Source organism: Trachurus trachurus (assembly GCF_905171665.1).
Source record: "Trachurus trachurus genome assembly, chromosome: 13".
NCBI classification, from domain to species: Eukaryota; Metazoa; Chordata; class Actinopteri; order Carangiformes; family Carangidae; genus Trachurus; species Trachurus trachurus.
The window spans coordinates 40,457,010-40,477,879 of record NC_139892.1 but is presented as its reverse complement, the minus strand read 5'-3'; the positions used below and the strand labels follow the sequence as shown (position 1 = coordinate 40,477,879).

The window sequence follows — 20,870 nt, the reverse complement described above, 5'->3', positions numbered from 1 at the left end:
GTGTGTGTGTGTGTGTGTGTGTGTGTGTGTGTGTGTGTGTGTGTGTGTGTGTGTGTGTGTGTGTGTAATTGGTGCAGAGAGCAGAGCGGTGCAGTCAGTTTGACCCCCCCCCAGATGAAGGCACATTCCTGCTCAGTGTGAGTCTCTGTTCCTCAGACCGGCTCAGCTGGACCCGCTCTAATCTCCTGGCAACAATATTGACATAGAAATAGAAGGAGAGGAGCGAGGCCGTCGGGACGCCGCCACATACATCTGCTGCTGCAGCGGCACACACGCCACACTGGAGCACATACATGTGATGCTGCCACACGCCACACTGGAGCACATACGTGTGATGCTGCCACACGCCACACTGGAGCACATACATGTGATGCTGCCACACGCCACACTGGAGCACATACGTGTGATGCTGCCACACGCCACACTGGAGCACATACGTGTGATGCTGCCACACGCCTCAGTCCACATCATGTGTGTTGGACCAGACGAGGCCTATAGCTTAGCTCTGAGGGGAGAGGAGTGAAGTCAACTCTTCATCACCGACATCATGAGGTCATCACTGACCGTGACCTCCACGTCATGTGATCACTGTACGACGTCACACGTTAGGAAGGTGCATTTGTCTGTCAGCAGCCAATCAGAGAGGGCGAGCAGCAGGTCGAGGATCAGCAGACTGATGTCGGACCTAGACTTGATCTTTAGCTCGGTGCTAACAGCTGAGTCCACTGAGCTGCAGCAGAGCGGCGCCTCAGAGAGGAACTGAAGCTGGACTCAGATCAGCCAGTCGGTTTACGCAGCTGAATGACCACGTTCACCACAAGCACCATTGTAACGCATGGTATGGTATGGCATGGCATGACATGCCATGGCATTGTAACGCATGGTATGGTATGGCATGGCATGACATGCCATGGCATTGCATTGCATTGTTAGGCATGGCATGGCATTACATGACAAGGCATGGTATGGTATGGCATTGAAAGGTATGACAAGGCATGGTATGGGTTGGCATGGCATTGCATGGCATTGTAAGGCATGGCATGGTATGGCATACCCCATTTTTACCAACAGTTTATCTCAAAGGGCTCTACACAGCATCATAACAACATCCTGTGACCTCTGACCTCTGACCCTCACATCCACTGAGGAGAAACCAGGAGAAACCTTCTGGCCATGCCAGGCTCTGTCCCAGTGGGCAGACGGGACAGAGATGTTGTATACAGACAAGAAAACAGTTTACAACATGGAATATGGTGGAACTCCAGTCCTCATCATCAGGTGTCAGCTGAGAGCTCTCCACCTGATGCTGCATCAGCTCAGGAGGAGAATCACTCTGCTGGGTCATGTGACCGCCTGACAACCTGTCAATCAAACATACAACATCACACATTATGACAACATCTTCCCTTTACACGTCAAAGATTTTTGATGTGTATATGGAAGATGGGGGTGGTTGAATTAAATTAAATTAAATTAAATTAAATCAGGACTGTTGAGGGAGTTTGCAATGTTTTTTTTGTTTGTTTGTTTATTTGTTTGTTTGGTTGTCTGCGTGCTTGTTTTTTCTGTTTATTATTATTATTATTATTATTATTATTATTATTATTATTATTATTATTATTATTATTATTATTATTATTTATTTATTTGTGGTTATGTATGTCTTGATGGTGTCTTAGTGTGTAAACGGGGATGGAAATCTAAAAGCTGCTTCGTCCATCCCCCTTTCAGGCCAGGTGTTTTTTTTTGGTGTGTTGTTGCTGTTTTGGTTACTGTGTACTGGTGTGAAATAAGCACTTAAAAAAAAAACCCCAAAAAACAATCGTCCTTCCTTCCTGTTGTTTCAGATTGACCCTCGAGCCGCGACGGAACCCGTAACCATGACAACCAAATCCAGCAGCAGCAGCGTCCTGGGCGGGAAGGCGTCCTCCTCTCCCCTCCTGTCCTCGCCGCCGCGCCAGCGCCTCGTCACCAAGGACGGACACTGCGCCCTGCGGCCGCCGCTGTGCCCGGCGGGGTCGTGGCGCAGCGCAGCGGGCCGGGCCTGGCTGCTGGCGCTGCAGGACCTCTGGGGGCTGCTGGTGGGGCTGCGCTGGAGGTGAGAACTAGATTTTAGACTTTTTTAGACTTTATTTATTTGCACATAAAAAATAAAACAAAACATTTACTTATCTCTCTTACTAGTAAGAAAGATATGAAAAAGAAATGTGCAAGTGAGGTCTGAAACCCGAAAGGCTTATAACATGACCTCACCTTGATCTAACAAATAATTGAAGCACAGTCAAGAAATAATAATCACATACCTTGTGCAAGGTATAGAAATAATAAAATTTAAAAAAAAGAAAGGAAAAAAATGAAAAAAACGGGGAAGATGTTGGTAGTAAAAGTAAAAGTAGTAGTAATGATAACAACACTAAATAAATAACTGAAGGAGCTTTTATGATCCTTAAATGTATTGTGGAGTGGGTGGTTATCATAGAGAAGGACTGTTTTCAACTTGGTCCTTGTTCTCTTCTCCACTAGGTGGGTGCTGCTGGCCTTCTGCGCCTCCTTCCTGGCCCACTGGCTGGTGTTTGCCTGTCTCTGGTATGTAATGGGACATTTTGGTGTAACCCATAGCTGTATGCTTTACGAGTGCCGTATAACCATGTTAAAGCAGAAGTAAGCGAAGTAGAAGCAGAAGTAAGCGAAGTAGAAGCAGAAGTAAGCCGATGGAGTTAGCAGTCCCCGCCCTCGTCCCTACGTCTCCACATTCACGCGCATCCCTTGGCTGCACACACAGAGAGGACTGCCCCTTTATGCCGTTCTCTCTCCTCATTGGATAAAGGTTGTAGGATACAAGGAAAGTTTTCTCCTCGGCTTACAGCAGAGCAGAGTGACTGACAGACCCGTGTTTCAGACCAAACACTCTATAGAAGTGATTGCTGTCGGAAGATACAACTATTTAAGACTTAGATTAACACAAATATTCACCTTACTTCTGCTTTAACTAAGTGAACTTCCTTTCACCTTTCACCACCTACTTAGTTAATCCCTTTGATGGTAACAGTGTGAGATACACCAGACACAGAGACAGAGTCCTTCAGGCCACTCACTCACTGACTGTACTCCTGTTGAATGAATGAATGAATGAAAATTTGTTTATTTCGGTCAGGTCATTCAGAATAAAAAGTCCAACAGAAAACATTAGTTCAACTAGAAAAAAGCCAAACCGAAAGGGCATCAGGCTGAAGCTATCGCTTATTATCACCTACTTACCCTTCTTACATGATCAACTTATTCAGATCACAACATTCAAAACATCAAACAGAAAATCATATCGTTTTGCACAAAATCCCAAACATAGTTAAATAATAGTGTCAGCTACATCAACCGCATCTCTCATAATTTTCAAATACCTTATTCTTAAACAAACGTTTGATTTCATGAATTGATTCGGTTCGGTTGTGTTTGTGTGACTCCATTCATGAATGCTTTATTAAAGCGATAGTTCACCCAAGACTGAAATTGCACTCATTATCTCCTCCCCCTCATGTGGACTAAGGGCTGGGAGAAGTTTCAGAGTCCTCCGTGGCTTCTCTGAGTTACAGGGGGTCTCGGCGTAGCAGTGCATGTCCATATGACGGTTGCTAATGGATACTAACTGTCTTCGTCCAAAAAGACACACCAAAAAACATCCAAATACCTCCATGTTGCTCGTATGTAATGTCCCGCTTGTATTGAAGCCCCGAAATGCGAAATTGTCCCGAAAAAAATTAAATAAGTCTATATTTCAAGCTTGTTTTGTAGCGGAAGCTTCTCGAAGCTCCTCTTCCCCGTTCGTCAAATTTGGACGAACTGGGAAGAGGACGGACCCTGGTTCTGGTTCTGAAAGTTCTCCCAGCCCTTAGTCCACATGAGGGTGAGTAGATAATGAGTGCAATTTCAATTTTGGGTGAACTATCCCTTTAAAACTCAAGAAAGACAGCTGACGTGTCAAGATATTCTTTTGAACACACCAACAGGTACCTGCTGGCCCACCTGAACGGAGACCTGGCGGTGCAGGACCACGACGCCCCCCCTCAGGGCCACGTGGTGTGTGTGAAGCACATCACCAGCTTCACCGCCGCCTTCTCCTTCTCCCTGGAGACGCAGCTGACCATCGGCTACGGCACCATGTTCCCCAGCGGAGACTGCCCCAGCGCCATCGCTCTGCTGGCCGTGCAGATGCTGCTGGGGCTGATGCTGGAGGCCTTCATCACAGGTAGACCGCCGGCACACCCAACTATAACATAACAATAACATAACAATAACCCAACAATAACATAACAATATGAGCTAAGAGGGAAACTTAAAGCAGAATTAAGCGGAATGTTTGTGTTAATATAAGTCTTAAATAGTTCTATCTTCATCACAGGTAGACCGCCAACACACTAGGGGTGTCAACAATAATCGATTCGGGTCCGAGATTCAACAATCCGGTCGGGTTTTACCGTTACTACAGGCAGTATAAGATCAGTGTTGTTTTCGTTAACGATGACGATGACGAAATATTTTCGTTGACGCCCCTTTTTTTCATGACGATAACGAGACGGTGACGAGATAAACATGGCTCTCTGATGACGAAAACATGACGAGACGTGTGTGAGTTTTCGTTGACGAGACGAGAACGGACGTAAATGTGGTCGGGCTGTGATCGCCTCTACATTCCATATTATGGGATGTCATTACTAGCTTCACACGATTTAGCAACGGCTCCGTCAACAACAGAACAACGCTGCTGAGACGAGCCGCGGTGCGCCGCCGCCCGGTGCTTGTGATCAGAGCGGCAGAGAGCAGCAGGCAGTGATCCGCTGCTCTGGTGACCTCGGTCAGTGCGGTGCAGCCGCTCCGCGGCGCTGACGGGTGGTCAGACGTTCAAATGCATGACATTTCTGCTTATTGTGCGTGTAATCTGTCCATTAAAATCAACAAGTGACTGCAACACTGCTGCATCCTTGTGTGGTCACGTCCACCACCTGGCATGCAGCGCACATTCTGCTCAACACACCTGCAGTCACTCCATCAGAAAAAAAACTGAATGCACTACTGTTACCACTTTATCTGTGTGTAGGCTAATGGATAATCCTTAGACCATAAAGTATTTGGCATTGGGTGGAAACATTATGTGTAAAACCATTCCTTTATTGAATTAATTTGTTGAAAGACTTTTTTTTTTTTTTTTTTTTTACTGAAACTGACTAAAACTAGACGAAAACCTTGTTGAGTTTTCGTCGACTAAAACTAGACTAAAACTATCACATATAGGAATGACTAAAATTGACTAAAACTAATAAGTATTTTCGTCAAAAAGACTAAGACTAAGACTAAATCTAAAATGCCTGCCAAAAACAACACTGTATAAGATAAGATAAGATAAGATAAGATCTACTTTATTAGTCCTTGACAGGAAACTTGTCTTGGGCACAAGTGCTGACACAGCTGCATCTAAAACCACACATAGCGAGCTCATGGTACTCATACATCTGCACATTCGCATGTACGCACACATCCACATACACACAGAAAACATAATTACACATGGTGTACACATGCATGTCCATATACACACAGAGCATAATACACAGAATATTACCCATGGTGTACACATACGACTATGCAACAACCAGAGAACCACAGAAAGTATGGTGCGCGTGGAGCACATAGACAACCACCATTATGCGAGTATGCCCGTTTATCACCAATAAACACAGTAGAGGAGGGTGAGTGACTGAGCTCAGGCTGTGTAAGACGGGGGGGGGGGGGGTCTCTGATGCAGAGAGAGAGAGACCTGCCGTGCCGTGTAAAAACAACAACAAAAAGTGTCACGACTTCCTGTATCTGGCCCTTCAAAATAAAAGCCCCATAGTCTTTCATATTGATTTTGAGTTAATATTGACAAGACACGGCTCCAAAGGTTTGTTTGTTTTTTCCTGTGACCAATTGACCAATGAAATTTTGGTTGGCTAATTTTTGGGGGCAGCCCTAGAAGTGATTAATGTTTTCTTTTTAAGGTTTGAAAATGCCATATCCAATACCCTGTACCATTCACGACAAATATTCTTGGAAAGATTTTGAGTTTTTGTAGTGGATAATGAGTGAAATTTCAACTTTGGGTGGTGAACTATCCCATTTAACATCTCGTTTCTTCATCATCAGGTGCCTTCGTGGCCAAGATTGCGCGCCCCCAGAAGCGAGCGGGAGCGATCCAGTTCAGCCCGCAGGCGGTGGTGGGGCAGCACCGGGGGCAGACCTGCCTCATGCTGCGGGCCTCGAACCTGCTGCCGCGCCCCCTGGTGGACGTCAAGGTGAGCGCGGTGCTGTACGAGGAGCACGAGGGCCAGCCGCTGCACCAGACCTCTCTGGACTTCCACCTGGACAGTCTGGGCCAGCAGCCCTGCCCCTTCTTCATCTTCCCGCTCACCTTCTACCACCCGCTGGACCGCCGCAGCCCGCTGCACCAAGCGCTCTGCACCGGCGGCGGCGGCGAGTCCGGCCACTTCGAGCTGGTGGTCTTCCTGTCAGCGCTGCAGGAGGGGACCGGCGACTGCTGCCAGAAGAGGACGTCCTACCTGCGCCAGGAGATCCAGCTGGACCGGCGCTTCGTCCCGGCGCTCGGGCTGGACGCCCGCGGCCGCTACACGGTGAGCACGCAGCACTTCGACACCGCCCACTCACACAAGGAGCCGTTGTTGAACAAGGACTGTGTGGTGCAGATCAACGGAGACGGCAGCGACAGGATGGAGTGAGAAGAGGAGGAGGCTGAGGGGGGAGGGGGGGGGGCAGCTCTGCCCTACAACACAAGAAGGGGGGAACTCGTTTTTTTGTCCAAAAAAAAAAGAGATTTTGTCATTTTTGGGACATTAAAGGGACAACGAGGAGTTTTGTTAAAGCAAAGTGTTTCCACACTACATTTATGAGCCTCCGCACCGTGAAATTCTTTGACCGGTGCAAAACAGACTCATGTTTTCATTCATCAAGAATTAAAGTCAGAGGTTGGAAGACGATCACATACCGTCGTAGTTCCCACCATAAACGGAGATTCGGCGGCGTTATTCTCATGACTCGCCACGAAACCGAAAGTAAAGAAACGCTGGTCGGCTCGCCCAGCATTTCCACCACCACTAATAATAACAAAATAACCATAGAGACAAAACCATAGATTTATCTAGAATGGACCATTAACAAGTGGTAACGGAGATTCATCCACATTAATATCAGACTTTTTTATAACCAAATAGAAACTCCTCGTTGTCCCTTCAAAGGTTCTGCTACATCATGTGGATAAATATCTTGACTCAACGTTTTCTTATTTGGGATATATTTATATCTGAGGGTGGTTTTCACAGAAACTCCCAAAAACTGCAGTGAAACAACAAGAGAACACAGTAACTAGAGTTACCCTTTTCTCTCTGTGTATAGAACTACTCAAAGCTGTGGAGAAACAACAAGAGAACACAGTAACTAGTTACGTTTTTCTCTCTGTGTATAGATGTTCAACACACCTACTGTACAACAGGCTACTACCATTATGAACCAATAATGACCACCAATGAGTTAGTTTCCCCTTTCTTGTGTTGTATGGCCAGCTTAGATTTTGCCTCAATGCACAAACAGACAGAGGTAACTCTGAAATAAGGGTAAAATGTGAAGTTTGAGTTAAATATTTTTACACAGCTAAACTACTACTCACAAAAGCAAGGATTTGACAGATTTTCAGAATCCTAAGTTCAATACAGTTGACAGGACAACTCATTTTTCTCAGAACTGCACTCTGAGGAGTTTTACCCCGTTCTTCCGTCGTAGGGCAGAGCTGGGCAGATGTTTCTGACAAGAGCTACTTGATTTAAATGAGTGAATCTGAATTTAAACAATTGAAATTCACGTGTGCATCAGACATGGCGGGTGTAGCTGCAGACTGGCTGCAGCACCCGGGACGCTCCCTCTCTGGCTTCCCACCAACCCACCGCTGCCACTAGGACTGATCGACGGAGATGCCGGAGGCGCCGCTGCTTCTGGGAGTTGACGGGGGTTTGTTTGGCCAATCGGTTCCATTGTTAGATCAAAGTCATGACATCAACAGAAACACAGTGGCACCACGACACTTCACACACTCATCTTCGACCTTCGACCTCACTGTCGCTGTCTGTTGAACACGACGTTATCCGACTGGACCGGCTGCACGCGGAAATAAAACCCAAGTTTCTTCAGTCTGATCAAAACTTTTTATTGTTTATTTCCTTATGAACATAACGATAAAAAAAGGTCCAATTTGAAATTCAAGTCCAGTCTTAACACATTTTCATACAAACTGAATGAGATGTGGTGGGAGGCGGGGCTTCAGCTCGACCACAGAGACGTCCGGTCCTCTCTACGTGGTTCTCAGAAGAAGCTGTGACATAAACAACCTGATGGAGCTTAATCCCTCCTCCTCTTCATCATCGTCAACAGTTTTGTTGTTCCACAGGAAATGAGGCTCATGAACAGGAAGTGGAAGCAGGTGGAGTAATTATTGGTTTAGTGCAACAGTTAGTTAACATTTCCTCATCTGACGAACGACTTGTTTGATAATTAAGATTCATCTGATTCACGAAAGTTTAGTATGTTGGAGAAGCGGCTCACCTGATTCGGCCTTTTGGACTGACCACAGGCGTGAGCATGCATGTGATTGGCTGCCAGCCCTGTGATTGACAGTCACTCCACACTCTGCTGGAAACAACTCACAAACACGGCACCGGCCTGATGCCATCGAACGCACCACAAGTCTCAGTCACAGCGACTCAGAGTCTGTGTTTCAGGCTGCTGGCCGCTAGCTGGCCGTTAGGGGAGCGTACCTATGTTCCCCTATAGGGGGTCGCAGAACATACTGGGGGAATATAGGACCCTTTTTCTGAAAAAAGGGTCCTATATTCCCCGCTGTTGCTGGTTGATGGTCTGTCTACATATCTGGACTCTCTCTCTCTATCTGGCCTGTCTAGCCTCTACCTGGTCTTTTTACTAAACCTAACCAACTCCTTTCTTCATGGCCCAAACCCAACCAATGGGACAATTACACTTCTCACTCAAAGTCACAACTCCACTTCCAGGTATTGGGGAAAAGCGGGGAACATAGGACCCTTTTTCTAAAATAAGGTTCTATGTTCCCCGGTCCGGACAGAGAGGGGAACATAGGACCCTTTTTTAGAAAAAGGGTCCTATGTTCCCCGTGAACCTGAGGGAAGAGGTCAGGTGTGGAGCGATGGAGCAATGGAGGACAGACCGACTCCATTGTCGTCTTTCCTCATGACACCGGCCAACACGAGTGGACACGTCGCCATGGCGCCGGACGGTTGAAGCTCCGCCCCCTCACTCCGCCGCTTCAGTTCTTCATTATCCCACGCCACCGAGCTGACGTTCCACCGACCTGCATGAAATGAAATGACGTAGGGCTGCGTAGCGACCGGTAGCTACTGACCGCTGATTAAGGCTTTTATTCTGAAAAATCACTTCTAAATAAATCATTATGCGAAGCACAGATCAATGTACGATGTGTAATCTGGTAGCGAGGTAGTGTGAGAGTAGACGTTAGCAGCAGATGTCGTAGTGAAGGAGAGTTTGTTTGTATCTGAGGCTGTTGACATGAAGAGAATCAACGTGTTTAAATCCAGATCTTGTAGCAGAGGAAACGTTCCACTAATGTGATTGTAAAGACGAGACCGCGAGTCTCGCTGCTTCAGTGCCTTTGTACAGTGTACATTACATTATATTACTTTACTTTACATGAAATAAATATTTTCTAAACAAGCTCTGGGCGACTCTGTGTCTGTTACTATGGCGATCACCTCACTGTCCCACCGGCTTCACAGGAAATAAGGTCAAACAGATGGAGACTTCACTGTGTCCAATGCTGCTCCCTGCTGGTCGGAGGGTGTATTACATATGTTATTATATGTCATTATATGTTCTTTCCAGTCGCAAACACACTAAAAAAACATGCTGCATAGCACAAATATTTAAACTGACACACACAGAGCTAAACCTCTTCTCAAGTCTCCAAAACTTTAAACACATTTTCTGCTTTACACACATTTTGCAATTCAATATGTCACGTTTTAAATTCAGTGAACACGGTTCTCTGTATGAGACACAACACTCTGACATAAAGTCACATGTTTGTCATTTCACAACGCTGCCATTCAGTTAAATCTATCTGCGGTGCATGTGTTGCACTGACTTGTTTGGTGAAAAATAAATTAAATAATAAATGTTTCAACAGCATGTGTGTGTGTGTATCTGCAAATGTTTCTGTGCATGTGAACAATCTGAAGAATTCTCTACAGTTTGAACTATTGTAGTTTTATGACAAAGCTAAAGATGAGAGTGTTGCCTTTAAAGGTACTTAAGTATCCAAAAGTAAAATATTACTTACTATATTGGATTAAATCTGGTTGTTGGATTAGTTTAGATTATGCTACAATATATTTTCCCCCAACTATATTTAAGTTCTCTGTTAAGGGCCAACCTTCAATTTCGTAAATTTTGTATTTTTTTATCCCGTTTATTCCCATAGATTCACGTTAATTCCCATGGAAAGTTTCCAACTATGAAAATTCATGTAATTTTGCAACCCTAATTATAATACAGGCATTACAGTAATGCTGTCGATAAAAGCAAGTCCCCCACCAACAGCTGGTTGATCCAGATGTCTGCTGGCGGTGATGACGTGGTGCTGCCAGCAGGTGGAGCTGTTCTCCAGCCGGTTGCTTGGGACGACTGGACCTGCAGAACCAGACTCTCAGAACCAGCTGAGACCAGTTAGTTAGTTAGTTAGCAGGGCCGTTGTATAGGGGAGAAAGGTGATGATAACTCTAGGGGCCCAGCGCCCAGTGGGGCCCATAAAAAACCCCAGTAGTCTAATCTTTGTATGACTGATTTATTCTGCGTAAGACCCTGACTAATACTCATAGTACACTGTAAAAACTCTACATCTTTCCAAGAATATTTGTCTTATTTCTTGTCCAAATGTCTCATTTCTAGTCAAAACTAATCTCTTTCCACTTAAAGCAGAAGTAAGTGATCCGGTGGTTTTGGCTAATGCTGCGTTCCAGGCAGGCTTTTGAAATCGTAAATTACAGCTTCAAGTCACAACTTACGACTTTGTAGCGTTCCAGGCAACCCACTCGTGTTTCTCCGACCTGTTTTACCTGTGAAAGTCACTATAACGGCCACTCGTAACTTCTGACCCGTGAACTCGTACCAGATCGAACTGGTACCACTTCACAGGTCGGAAAAACACGAGTTACGAGTTTCCTTGAACGCACCATAACAGTCCTCGTCCCTACGTCACCACATTCACGGCGTTCCTTGGCTGCACACACAGCCCTGCACCGTTCTCTCTCCTCATTGGATAAAAACTGTAGGATACGATAAATGTTTTCTCTTCGGCTCAGAGCAGAGCAGAGTGACTGACAGACCCGTGTTTCAGACCAAACACTCTATGTAAGTGATTGCTGTCGGAAGATACAACTATTTAAGACTTAGATTAACACAAATATATTGTATTTGTATTTATGTATTTATTTGAAAGGGACAATACACATTAATGAACATCAGTATGTGAATACAAATGTAAATGTGTCGGAGTTAGCAAGCCTGCTAATTTACATCCGCAGTCCCTTGGCAGGTAATAGACAGACAGACAGAGGAATAAGAGGTAGAGTTAAAAAGAAAAAAAAATACACAGCAACAGTTAAACAGTAATTCACATCATATACACATTCATACGTAGACATAAAGTGCAGTAATGTCAGCGTGAGTTCTATAAAGTGCCGGGTATAAAGTGTCAGTGTTTTTAAATTGCAAGTGCAAGTTTAAATAGATAGAGTGCATGGATAAATGGATGGATCCAAATGCGATGGCCCTCTCCTGCTGCATAGAGTGGACCAAGACATTAGAGACTTAGCAGCGGGTAGATACAGTAGATCCCATTCTATCACACATACATACAAAGACAAATAAAACTTACTTCTGCTTTAAAATAAGACTCATTACCTTAAAAATTAACTTGTTTTTAGATAATTTTCACTTAAATTCACAATAAATAGAAAAATCTGCCAGTGAAAGTAAGTTTTTTGTGCTTGTAATAAGGAAGAAAAACTTGCTCCACTATCAGATTTTTTCTACTTATTCCAAGTGAAAATCTGCTTGAAAGAAGTAAAAAGTGTCTAAAAACAAGCTACTTTTAATATGATGAGTCTTATTTTAAGTAGAATGAGATTTGTTTTGACTAGAAATGACATTTTGACTAGAAATAAGACAAATTTTCTTGCTAAGATACTTGAGTTTTTGCAGTGTAATGCTGCATTAGCATCAAAACAAAGAAGGCTAAATAAAAAACAATAATACATACGTAGTCTAAGAAAAAAAAAAAAAGGAAAAGTTAGGGGGAGGGGCCCACTTTAGTATTCTTTAAGGGGGCCCAGAATTCCTAGCAACGGCCCTGCTCGTACATACAACTTAATTGTTTCTGTCTCATCCCTATGATGTTTGAGGCAAGGTTTACTATTCTCTGCAGCTTGCTTCTTCCTTTTATGTTTAGATTACCGCACCACATTGCCATGTTAAAAGTTAAGATTTTAAAAATATAGTCTGTGTTTTCACTGAAATTTAGGTTACAATCAATATATGTACCTAGATATTTGAACTTGTCTACAACCTCTACAGTTTGTCCCTTAATTATAAAGGGCTGGAAATCCCAGTTTTCTGGAAAAAAGACCCGGAGCGTTGTAAAAGGTTCGACAGCAGAAATGATCTCTAGGAACTTGAAGGATTAAAACCTGGGTGGACAACCCGGTCAACTAGCTGCTGGAAAGCTACAGGGGCCAAAACCCCTTTCTGGGGTCATTTTACTGGTGAAATTATGAAATTTGCAAATATTTAGGTACTACAATGGCATAAATAGTCATACAACTATAACATTTGGCAGAGAGTATCTTGACACATAGCGGAAGGCATGAAAAAAAGATTCTGGGGTTTGTTGCAACTCGATTTTAAGATATCACCCTCAACATCCCAAAAAAGACACAAAAGAAAGTACTGTTCGCTTGACAAATTCTCATGAAAATTATTATTTTTCAGCACTTTATGGAGAATATCTATGCCTAACATGTACGTATATAGAAAACTTCCTTAATTCATAAGCTTCCATTTGAGTCCCAGATAGCCTTTCTACTAGCTACTGGAAAGCTGCAGGCTGTCTCCAAACAATGCAACACCTATTGTGAAAAACTACATGTTAACTGACCTGATCAGAAAACATTCTATTTGTAAATGTTATAGTTGTACACTGCAAAAAATCAAAATCAAAATTTTTTTTAGTCAAAATGTTATTTCTAGTCAAAACAAATCTAATTACACTTAAAATAAGACTTGTCACATTAAAAAGTAGCTTGTTTTTGACACTTTTTTTCCTTCTTTCAAGCAGATTTTCACTTAAAGCAATATTTACCTTTCTGGAACTTTTGCACATTTCTTTGTCTAAGTTAAAATGCTATTAATAATCTGATGATACATTAAAATGTAAGAGAAACCCAACAGGGTTAAAAACTCATCATTTTTTAATTCTCATATAATTCTGAGAAAAGTCTGACCAATAATATTATTCGGTCCGATTAATAAGATTTGACGAGCGACCGAACCTACTTAATATGTAATCACTTTGTGCACCCCTCTCCTCCTCTCCCCCCTCCCGACCAGGAAGAACGCTTATTGACAGAGCAGTAGCAGGACATGAGCAGAGGAGACTAGAGTCACAACACACTAGAAAGAAGGTTTTTGGAAATAAATAGTTTTTTAAAAGACCAATAACTGCAGCCGCAGCTGGTCGCGGAGTTTCATGTCTGATATTGTAACGTTGATAGTGATCAGCCCCGAGTGATACGTAAACACAGGAAGTCACATGTGTCTATAAAGCATCCAGTGCTAACGGCTAGGCTACTGTTAGCTCTGTGCTAACGGCTAGGCTACTGTTAGCTCTGTGCTAATGGCTAGGCTACTGTTAGCTCTGTGCTAACGGCTAGGGGGCTAGGCTACTGTTAGCTCTGTGCTAACGGCTAGGCTACTGTTAGCTCTGTGCTAACGGCTAGGCTACTGTTAGCTCTGTGCTAACGGCTAGGCTACTGTTAGCTCTGTGCTAACGGCTAGGCTACTGTTAGCTCTGTGAGTTCTCAGCGGTCCGGACCCGGTTGAACTCCGGACCGGCGCGGCTCGACTCGGCTCGGTCTGGATTTATTTTCGGCCTGAACCAGCGCATCAGGTGGCGCTGGTCCGGCCGCCAGCCCGGCTCGTTGAGAACTGTAATCTGTAACAATCACTTCCCCTGCGTCTCCAGTAGCAGTAGGCTAACAACAGTTTATCATAAAACTCATCAGTCATCATCACTGAGTCCGTTTATACGGTTTAAAACTCCGGTGTTGTGTTTGTTTGTGTTGTTCCCGTTTCACTCGCGTTTCTGTTCTGTTTACCGTTGCCATGCCAACGCATGCAGCAGGGAGGGAGGGGGCTCGTGGAGGTGCAGCAGGAGGGAGAGGTGGGTGGGACTTGTGAGGGAGGTGGAGCTGTTGATTTTCAAATGTTTGTGCTGTGCTGAGTGAAATGCCAGATCGGTAAGTATTGCTTTAAAATAATCTGACAGTGGAGCTATCTAAAACTAGAAGTTTTTCATTCTTATTACAAGCACAAAAAACTTGTTTTCACTGGCAGATTTTTCTACTTATTTCAAGTGCAAATGTGTTTGAAACAAGTGAAAATGATCTAAAAACAAGTCAATTTTTAGGTGATGAGTCTTATTTTAAGTGGAAAAAGATTAGTTTGTACTAGAAATGAGACATTTTGACAAGAAATAAGACAAATATTCTTGGAAAGATTTTGAGTTTTTGCAGTGTATGACTATTCATGCCATTGTAGTACCTAAATATTTGCAAATTTCATAATTTCGCCAGCAAAATGACCCAAGAAAGGGGATTTCATCAAGCTGGTCCAGGTGAGTACAGGTAACTGGGCCAGTGCAACATGATCCTGTTCTCTGAGTCCAGTTCACCTGTTTAACTATTAATGTGGCAACAAACCCCAGAATCTTTTTTTTCATGCAAATAGATTGTGCGAGTAGAAAAAATAAAAAGGGATTTCAACCTGGACATCACACAGGGACAACATGGAGCTGCCTGTGTGAGTTTATTAATGTTTAGCTACATCAGGCTGAGTTCAACTAATCAGTTTATGCTACTGTGATTATTTAAGTAGTTAAATAGAGTTAATATCAAGTGTAGTGGCAGGAAAGACCAATTCACCTGCATCAAATATGGTGTTGGTCAGTTGGTCAAGTTAAAAAAAGTTGAAATATTTCCATATATGGCCCATGCTTGGTCACATAAGAAGTCAACTTAAAGTCAGAGGAAAAATGTTTAGGGTGTTTTTACTGTTCTCAAATGTGGAAAAAAATGGGTCACATTTGACCTTCAACATTATTTAAAGATGAAATAACGTGTTACTTAAACATTTTTCATTGTGCTAACTAACAAATAGAGCCATGTATAAGGACTGTTCAGCTTAAATTCATCAATTAATCGTCAATCGATCAATAAGGTCTATCAACTAACAATTAATTAATCGATACTTTGCATCCCTACCAGGCACGTGCACACATAGGGCCCAAAGGGTGCTTGAGCCCCTGCCCTTTTTGCCTCGTATTAAAAAGTGCCCTTTTTGTTTTATGTTTTTTTTTTTCAATAAACGCATTCCTGTTGTGCATGAGGATGTAAACAACCACGCTGTAAAAATGCCACGGTTATCTACCGTACGCTTTTCCTTGTAATACACACGGTACTGTCTGTGTGTAAGTTGGTGTGTGTGTTGTCCGCTGCTGCTCCGCTCTGTCCCTCACTGAGGGGCGGGGGGGGGGGGGGGGGGGGGGGGGGGGGGGGGGCGGTGCGCGCTCCCTCACATGCACGTCCAGAGAGAGAGAGAGAAGTAGAAGCTGCTGCCTCATCGATAACCCGCACATATATGAGACGTGACAGTGGAGCGACTTGTGTCGAATCTCGTGAGTTATAAATCCACCAACACAACTTCCTTGTCGGTTCTGACAAGTCGCCGTCCACTTATTCAATGAGCTTAATATGAGTCATATTTCAGAAAAGCCCCATTTGTGTTTGTTTAGCTCACTGCTTGTTAAGAGTTAAGCCCCGCCCCGTCCTCTGTCTAACATCACCTGAATGTAGTGAACAACAACAGCAACAGGAGGAATCACTCACTCAGCTTGATTTCACTGACTATTTGAATTTGTTTGTGCAGGCTTTCTCTACCGACTAAATAGTAACTGTAATTTATTTTAATTTATTTATTTTGATATTAAGGCCTGAAAAAATTGTACATACTGCCCTTTTCTGATGTTGAGCCCCTGCCCCTCTATAGTTATGTGCACGTCCCTGATCCCTACACTGTGTGACAAAGATGTTCTGTGTTTAAATGACAGAGCAGTTGACCTTGTGATGGCACTGTGTATGTATGTGGGTCATTCCAGAATTGGAGGACATTTAAGGACTGAAACACCTCAAAATTTTACTATTTATTTGATCATTTTCTGCTATATATTTAAGAAATACAGGTAATTAATCATCAAATAATTATGTTTGGCCAGCTCAGGACTCAAAGTGACACTTTTTATTAGATATTTTATATATTGTGTGTGCTGCTTGGTGCAACCCTGTTACCAATACTCAGGAACCTGTAAAGGTATTATATAAGTATTTATCTATAAATATTTGCCAAAATACATAATGAATATAATCATACACACTACCAAAATGACAATAGGATAAACCCTCATGAGCTGATACAGTCATTTAAGATAATTTTAAGGTAAATACACAGTAACAGGGTTGAAATTAGAGTAACAGGGTTGAACAAAGTAACAGGGTTGAATAGATTAATTACTTTTGATTGTATATTATGACATAAATCTCAACCCTGTTACTCTGAAGTAACAGGGTTGCAAATCAATGCTTATGTCAGCTGTTTAGCAGAAGAAAGATGCTAGCTATGGAATGTAATGTTACTGTAAGGTTGAGAACAAACTTAGTTATTTAAAGGAACAAAGAAAACTTTGAAAATATTTTTGCCTTATTCTGGTAATATGAGTAACAGGGTTGCACTGGTTAGAGTGACGCACTCAATCAGGGCAGACGAAATATGAAAAATATGAAAAATAGAAGAGAGGACTTACCTTGTGTCTACCCCTGCTATTATCTAACAGTTTGATTATACAAATTCTTTTGTGTCATGTGTCTCACACTTCTTTTTCTTCTTCTTCTCTGCTAAAAAGGTTTTGGTAACAGGGTTGCGTGGATGTTGAGGGACACAACTTTAGTGCAAAATTACTTTTATTTAAAATATGTTTATGATTAAACTAAGTGTTTTTACACTTACAAAAGACATAAATCAACAAAATCATACAAAAAAATTAAAATTTTAAACTTATTTTAACCGCTTTATTTGACATGCATGTTGGCCATCAAGAGGGTGGGACAAGAGAAAAAGGCCATTTTAGGGGGTGCTTAGAGTTATTTTGTATTTTAAATAATATTTTGGAACCAGTTTTTGTATAACTATATTTATATTTTGTCTCAGAGTAATTATAATTTTCACCACAAATGCAAGTTTTGGAATTTCATGCATGATTTATTGAAAATGAATGGGTGGGACATGAAATGTCCTCCAATTCTGGAATGACCCATGTATGTATGTATGTATGTATGTATGTATGTATGTATGTATGTATGTATGTATGTATGTATGTATGTATGTATGTATGTATGTATGTATGTATGAGTGCACGTGTAGTGTTAATAATTTGTGTTATTTATGAAATTTAATAGTCCTACATTTTAGGTAACTGGGCCAATGCAACATGATCCTGTTCTCTGAGTCCAGTTCACCTGTTTAACTATTAATGTGGCCAAGACCAAAGAGATGGCAAAGCAAAGCAATTTTATCTGTATAGCGCGTTTTTACCACCAGTTTGTCTCAAAGGGCTTTACAAGACTCATCACCTAAAAATGACTTTTAGATCATTTTCACGTCTTCCAAACTAATTTTCACTTGAAATAAGTGGAAAAATCTTGTAACTTAACCCTGTTGATTATCACAGTTACACAACAGACACACACAAACACACGAGTGTCACGTTAAGATTATATTAGACCACTGTGTGTATGTTTCTCAGATACTTCAGGTGAGGTCAGCAACACTGAAAAACTCAAAAGAATTACACTATTTGCCTTATTTCTTGTCAAAATGTCTCATTTCTAGTCAAAACTAATCTCTTTCCACTTAAAATAAGACTCATCACCTAAAAATGAACTTGTTTTTAGATAATTTCCACTTGTTCCGAACTAATTTTCAATTAAAATAAGTAGAAAAATCTGCCAGTGAAAGCAAGTTTTTTGTGTTTGTAATAAGAAAGAAAAATTTGCTCCACTGTCAGATTTTTCTACTTATTTCAAGTGAAAATCTGCTTGAAAGAAGTAAAAAGACAAGGCAAGGCAATTTTATTTGTATAGGATGTTTTTACCACCAGTTTGTCTCAAAGGGCTTTACATCCCATCATAACAACATCCTCTGTCCTTAGACCCTCACATCCACTGAGGAAAAACTCCATGGAAAACCCTTTTAACAGGGAAAACCAGGAGAAAGCTCAGGGTGAGCAACAGAGGAGGGATCCCTCACGTTGTTACGACAAGAAAACAGTTTATAGTTTATGACTCAGAATGTAAAACCAATCGGCCCCGGGGGATAAGACAGCCTCCATTCTCCCTGAACTAGTTAGTCATTAGTTTCAATGGTTCAAGGGGGTCCCCAACTTTTTCTTGAAATTTTACCACTTTTTTCTATAATTTTTAAACTTTTTTTTAATTTGGAGAATTTTTAACCACTTTTTCTAGATTTTTCTTGAAACTTTTTTTTGCCAAGAGATGCTAGGTAGAAGGCAGAGAGCCTCCATTCCCCCTGGAACTAGTTAACCCTGTAGTATTTCCACCTTAACTAGTTCTGGTTAAACCAATAGGCATTGGTTTAACCAGAACTTGTTAAGGTGGAAATACTACAGAGTTAAGGTGGAAGGCAGAGAGCCTCCATTCTCCCTGGAACTAGTTACTAGTCTGTATCAACATCATCTGTATCATCTGGAGCTGAGGAGGAGGAGGAGGAGGAGGACGAGGAGGAGGAGGAGGAGGAGGAGGAGGAGGAGGAGGAGGAAGAAGAGGAGGTGTGTACTTTAGTTGCAGTCTGGGAAATGACCTCAGCTTCATAGAAGCTTTGTTGTTTGTTTTCATAGCGAAGCAGACAGGTTCTACACTGCAAAAACTCCACATCTTACCAAGAATATTTGTCTCATTTCTAGTCAAAACAAATCTCATTCTACTAAAAATAAGACTCATCACATAAAAAGCAGCTTGTTTTTAGACACTTTTTACTTCTTTCAAGCAGATTTTCACTTGAAATAAGTAGAAAAATCTGATAGTGGAGCAAGTTTTTCTTTCTTATTACAAGCACAAAAAACCTGCTTCCACTGGCAGATTTTTCTACTTATTTCAAGTGAAAATTAGTTTGAAACAAGTGAAAATGATCTAAAAACAAGTTCATTTTTAGGTGATGAGTCTTATTTTAAGTGGAAAGAGATTAGTTTTGACTAGAAATGAGACAAATATTCTTGGAAAGATGTTGAGTTTTTGCAGTGTGTTAATCCTGGCTGACATCATCTTCATCCTCCTCCTCCTCCTCCTCCTCCTCCTCCTCCTCCTCCTCCTCCTCCTCCTCCTCGGGGGGCGTGGCCTCCTCCTGCTGTGACCTGTGTTTCATTTCTCCTCCTTCTCCTTCGTCTCTTTTCTTTTCTTTTCTTTTAGCTGCAGGACTTTTTCCTTCACAGCGAAGAAGTGGCTCCATAAATACCATTAGAACAACACAACAGTCTGCAGCCCCGAGGCGCGCACACACACACACACACACACACACACACACACACACACACACACACACACACACACACACACACACACACACACACACACACACACACACACACACACACACACAGCTGGTATGTGTGCCCTCCCCCACAGGTTGCTGCTTGGCATGTTTGATCCGCTGCTGCTTCACTGTGAGGAAATCCAGATGAGTGTGTGTCTGTGTGTGTGTGTGTGTGTGTGTGTGTGTGTGTGTGTGTGTGTCTGTGTGTGTGTGTGTGTGTGTTTCTCTGTTAATGCAGATTTCCAAATAAGACTGTGTGTGTGTGTGTGTGTGTGTGTTCATAAAAGTGTAGCAAAAGTGAGTCTCATCCCACACACACACTGACTCACAGTAAGAAACAAACATGGCTGCTGACTGAGATCTGCTGTTAGTTCCTCGCTGTAGTTCTCTGTGTCTGTGTTGTGTTGTGTTGTCTGTTGTGTGTGTGCACTGCAAAAACTCAAAATCTTTCCAAGAATATTTGTTTTATTTCTAGTCAAAACTAATCTCATTCTACTTAAAATAAGACTCATCACATAAAAAGCAGCTTGTTTTTAGACACTTTTTACTTCTTTCAAGCAGATTTTCACTTGAAATAAGTAGAAAAATCTGATAGTGGAGCAAGTTTTTCTTTCTTATTAGAAACACATAAAACATGTTTCCACTGGCAGATTTTTCTACTTATTTCAAGTGAAAATTAGTTTGAAACAAGTGAAAATGATCTAAAAACAAGTTCATTTTTAGGTGATGAGTCTTATAGAGATTAGTTTTGACTAGAAATGAGACATTTTGACAAGAAATAAGACAAATAT

The 20,870-nt window shown here is 42.2% G+C and overlaps 2 protein-coding genes across 2 annotated transcripts in view; one reads left to right on the top strand and one right to left on the bottom strand.

The window, feature by feature from the left end:
• Positions 1-20,870, bottom strand: part of LOC310996402 (protein NLRC3-like) — a 260,542-nt gene that overhangs the window by 112,041 nt on the left and 127,631 nt on the right. The gene's annotated exons all lie outside the window — the stretch shown is intronic.
• On the top strand, positions 1,881-6,767 carry kcnj13 (potassium inwardly rectifying channel subfamily J member 13; the record flags this gene model as incomplete). Its single annotated transcript, XM_083985148.1, has 4 exons — positions 1,881-2,098; positions 2,524-2,586; positions 4,005-4,243; positions 6,178-6,767. The coding sequence occupies 4 exons, from the start codon at positions 1,881-1,883 to the stop codon at positions 6,765-6,767; spliced, it is 1,110 nt and encodes a 369-aa protein (XP_083841274.1).